Source organism: Chaetura pelagica, unplaced genomic scaffold, assembly GCF_000747805.2.
Source record: "Chaetura pelagica isolate M959 unplaced genomic scaffold, ChaPel_1.0 scaffold3, whole genome shotgun sequence".
Lineage (NCBI taxonomy): Eukaryota > Metazoa > Chordata > Aves > Apodiformes > Apodidae > Chaetura > Chaetura pelagica.
This window is the reverse complement of record NW_009952974.1, coordinates 10,672,113-10,676,636: the sequence shown is the minus strand read 5'-3', so window position 1 is coordinate 10,676,636 and position 4,524 is coordinate 10,672,113. Positions and strand designations below refer to the sequence as shown.

Sequence of the window (4,524 nt, the reverse complement as noted above, 5' to 3'; positions counted from 1 at the left end):
GGCGGCAGTCGGTGCGCGGCTCCGGGACCGTAGGTGTGCAGACGCTGGAAACGCGGCGGTTTCAGCGGCGCTGGGACTTTTGGCAGCAGTGGCGGCGGGCAGGCAAGCGGCAGCAGCGAGCGGGCTGGCTCTGCAGCGGGCGGCTCAGCTCCCAGCAGCGGGGACAGGCGGCAGCACGCGGCAGGAACAATGGCGGCGGCAGGCTGCGGGTGTAGACGACCGCCTCGAACACACGAGGAGAGAGCGAGAGCGAGAGAGAGAGAGGCGTGTCGTGCTGCCTCTCTCATGGGGTTCTTCGGCGCCAGTTTTGCATTTCCGGGCTTTTCAGCCAATCAGACGGGACCTAGTCCTGCCCCTGCTTCCGGCCACGGCTCCTCCCCTGCAGCAGCTGCTCCCCCCCCCATACACACAGAGGGGGTTCAGCGCCGTGTGGAGACGCCGTTTTAAGTCAGTTTTGTCGGCTGACTCAAAGGACATTTCATGTTCGTGTAAGGAAATACCTGGTCCTTCACACAATGTGGCACTGATCTTCTATTCAAATGACTCCATTTTGTGATCAGCAACTGCTTTTGAGTAATCAGGGTCTCTTTACTCTGCACTTTCCAAATAAGCAATTCCCTGCTAGCACATGAAACCTGGGCAGTTACGCTCATTTGTACCATTTGCCACAGCAGGCAGTATTGGTGAAAAAGCAGCTTTCATAGTTTCAAGTTCTGTGTGACTATGAGGTGCCAAACATCGTAGCAAAGTACTACCTGAGAGTGGCCTCTGCTTCCGCTCTCTACTCAGTAAGGATGAGGATCCCAGGGTTGTAGTAAATGACACTCCCAGTGGAAGTTCAGGTATCTACACAATGTTGTATAGAACAGAATTCAGTCAGCAACCAAGCTAAATAGGGAGTGAAGAGATCCCAATTCCAGACTGAGGATTTAAGAACATTTTCTATCAAGACCTTCTCTACTTCTGCTTGCAGAACTCAAAAGCAAGTTTAACTCAGAGAACAGCAATCAGGCAATGAGTAGATGTGATGACATCACATGGAATAAATAAAAGAGCCACTTCTTCCTCTGGGTCATCCCATTAGAGTTAAAATAGAGCACCTAGCTTGTTACACAGAATAGACAAATACTACTGCACACACAAACACCCAAACAGCCTTAGGAATTGAAGATTTTATGTCAATGAACACCCTCTAGGCTCTAATTTCTGGTTTTTGCACCCAAGTAACTATGTCAGCTACATTTTTTTTTTCCATATAATGCTATAGGTTATCCTCCCCCATCCCTACAGAAGAAACCAAGACAAGGAAAATGAAGCTTTTACTGCACTTACACTGTGAAAAAATGCAAGTGATTTAGATATATTGCATTAACAATCCTAGTGTGACCTAGCATGAGCACAAGGAAGGCTTTTCATCATTTCAGACTAAACATTAAGGTCACCAATAATACGAAAATGAGGTTTAGGTTAGTGAATGTGAAAGATATTGCATCATACAAGCTAGCCTGGAGAATCTTAGCATTGTGTTTCTCCCCATGCAGAAGGTACTTTGGATTACTAGTCAATATATAAATACACATGTATCTTATATATTATAAAATACACAACATGGCTTACTGGCTGTTTTGCTTCTTTACAGCTCTTCGACATTCTTAGTAATTGTACAATTACCTTGAGAGTTAAAATTTGATTATGCTATATCAGTAACAGTTACATGGGGCTTCGCAGCTGCTCAGCAATATGAATGCTTACCCATGGCAAAATTTCCAATTATGAAAGACATTAACTACATAGAAGAAAGAAAAAAAAAAAAGTACACTTTACTCTCTGCTTTTTGTATAGAAACCACAGCTTTGTGTTACAGGTTCACTGGCATTATGAATCCATCTAAGATTATAACTGGCTATGTTAAATACTCCAGTTCTCCCACCTCCATCACACTTTGACTCACAGAGGACAGATCTCAGCCCATCTGACTGTCAGAAACTTTGCTCACATTAAAGCGAGACATTAGTGATTCCTCCTCTTTCAAGTCATCAAAGACCCACACATTTCACTCCCTTTCCTTTGACCTGGATGCCCATCCCTGCAGAATCCCCAGAGTCTTGCCCAATGAGAGAAGGAAGTCACTGCTGTGGGAAAACCACTGAGAATAAAGCTGTTACATTAACACCTCCAGGGAACTGTTGATACACATCACACCCATCTGACTGTTCATACAGCGCCAAGTACAGACTTAAGCACACTGCTGATTATATAAGGTTACTTATGAAAGCTACATACTTTTAATGCTGTAATTTTACCTTTGTTGTAAAAACTCCAAAGCCACCTTGAGACAGGCACAGTAACCTCAAATGCTAATTAATTGTCACACTACTGCAGGCATGAGATATTTAACAACTTTTGGGAAAAAATAAACATAAATATGGTTAAGGAAGCACTGTTCAGCTCAGGCATCCCCTTCCTCTCTTACCTTGCTGACAGAGAACAAAGTTAAGGGAACAGACTTCCCAACATGCTACTAAATACTTTGTATGGACTACTAAGACACTGGTCTGCAGATACGTAGAAAGAGAAACGAACCAGAAGTTCATTTTCCAAGAACAATTTCTTAGCAAATGCCTGTTAATCAGCAGCAGAGGCAGAAATAAGAGGAACTAGAAGAGCCACAGACAATTTGGATCCAACTGTGCAGTTACAGGAATCCACACAGGAGCCAAATGGGTGTCTCTAGCAGCGGACATTTTAGAAATCAGTTTTAATGGAGCTGAACACGTATTTCCCAATTAACTGCCAATTTTTAGACTGGCTGCTTTGATCAGTGCGAGCAGGTCCAGTCACGTTTGCTCAACCTGCTTTAATAAAATCCGCCACATGAAAATCCACAATTATACCATGCCATGTGGATTACTCCCACACTAACTGGTCTGATCCTACTCTCACAGAAGAGTTTTGCAATTGATTTGAAATTAGAAAGAAAAAAATACATACTTAAGTAATTGTTAATAAAACATCTTGGGAGGTCTCTCATTTACCGAATATAAGAGAATTATGAAAACATACTGATTTTCTCATCTGTGCAACTAACACTTAAAATACAGTGTATTGCAAAACTAAAAATTAATTCAATTGAATGAAGAAAAATAGCCAGAAGGAGTGGATACAGACTACTAAATAATCAGAGTAGCTTCTGTAAGGCTAACAACAGCTGACAGAACCAGCAGAAAGAATGTGATTCTAAGTTTAGGCTGAAATTGTCTCCCTGACTAGCTGTTCCTCCAACTCAACAGGCTTTGCTGTGAAGTTTAGATGGCAAGAGATACAACATACAACATAATATACCCACTTTCAGCACCCGAAAGTACACATTGTACAGACTGCAAAGGGGAAAAAACCAAACCACTAATGATTTGACATGATCTAAATAATTCTCAGCACTCAAATTGTAACTATACTGCAAATTCAGGTAAGCGTTTAAATCAACTTTTGATAACATCAGATTTTCAGACTGACCACAAGTTTTGCTGTCATTTTCTGTAAATGTGTAAAGCAACACATAAGTTAACAATGGCCCACCACAGTTTATTTCTCAAAACATACATGTTCCTCACAACTAAGTCACAAAACCAGCCAAATATTTCACAAACCAACATCCCACGTGCCATATTCTAACAAGAGCAAGGGAATGCTGAGGTGCACAGTGCTACTTGGCAGAAGAGCTATTTTATAATTTTTAAAATAATCTTTATTGACTTTCGCTGGCATATGATAACTATTGGGCTTCCTTTCTCTTCCTTGACTACCCGAAGGGCATTGCCTAGGAAGACAGCACTGAAAAAAACACAGGTGTTGACAAAGGGAATCACTGCTTTGTTCTCTGCAGATGGAGGGAAAACCACCTTCGACAGGCTGCACAGAGTCGTGCACCCACTTCGCTTCAGCTGCCGCCCTGTGACAGGTGGTCTCTGTTAAATACTTGACAGGAAAACCAGAAAATAGTCACTGCTGATCAATCACTACTTTGACACCTTGTATTTAAACATACATATGTAAGTATTTACATGCTTATGAAACATGTTTTTTAACTGAACAGTATCAAAGATCGGCGACTTCGCTTCCGTGATGAACAGCATCTGGAGCTTTTCTTCACTGAGACCCCACGCCCCGACAGCACTCGGAGCGTTCCCGATGCGCGGCACGAACTGTTCACACCGCTCACACACACAGGGACCGGGCAGAACTCAGCTCTGCCACGGAGCACCTCCTCACCCCCAGGCCGCCGCTCACCATCACATCTGCCCTTCCCACCTGTGGCGCAGCCGGGCCCGGCGCCTCGGGCCGGGTCCTGTCCCCTCGGGCCGGGTCCTGTCCCGCGGCCTCCCAGCAGCGATGCCTTCGCTGCAGCTCATCCTCCAGAGAGTGGCTGTGCGGCGGGGACACGGGCAAACTCTCCTGCTGGGACAGTTTCCCGCCCCGGCCCGTTCCCACCGGCGAGGGCCACACTCCTTGAGGGACCTTCCTCAA

At 44.5% G+C, this 4,524-nt stretch overlaps 1 protein-coding gene across 1 annotated transcript in view; it reads right to left on the bottom strand.

The window, feature by feature from the left end:
• The window catches only part of CERS6 (ceramide synthase 6), a 102,833-nt gene that overhangs the window by 95,665 nt on the left and 2,644 nt on the right, over positions 1 to 4,524 (bottom strand). Inside the window, exon 2 of the mRNA XM_009996296.1 lies at positions 4,270 to 4,515. Within this exon, the coding sequence (XP_009994598.1) occupies positions 4,270 to 4,515 (246 nt within the window). The remainder of the gene's footprint in view (positions 1 to 4,269; positions 4,516 to 4,524) is intronic.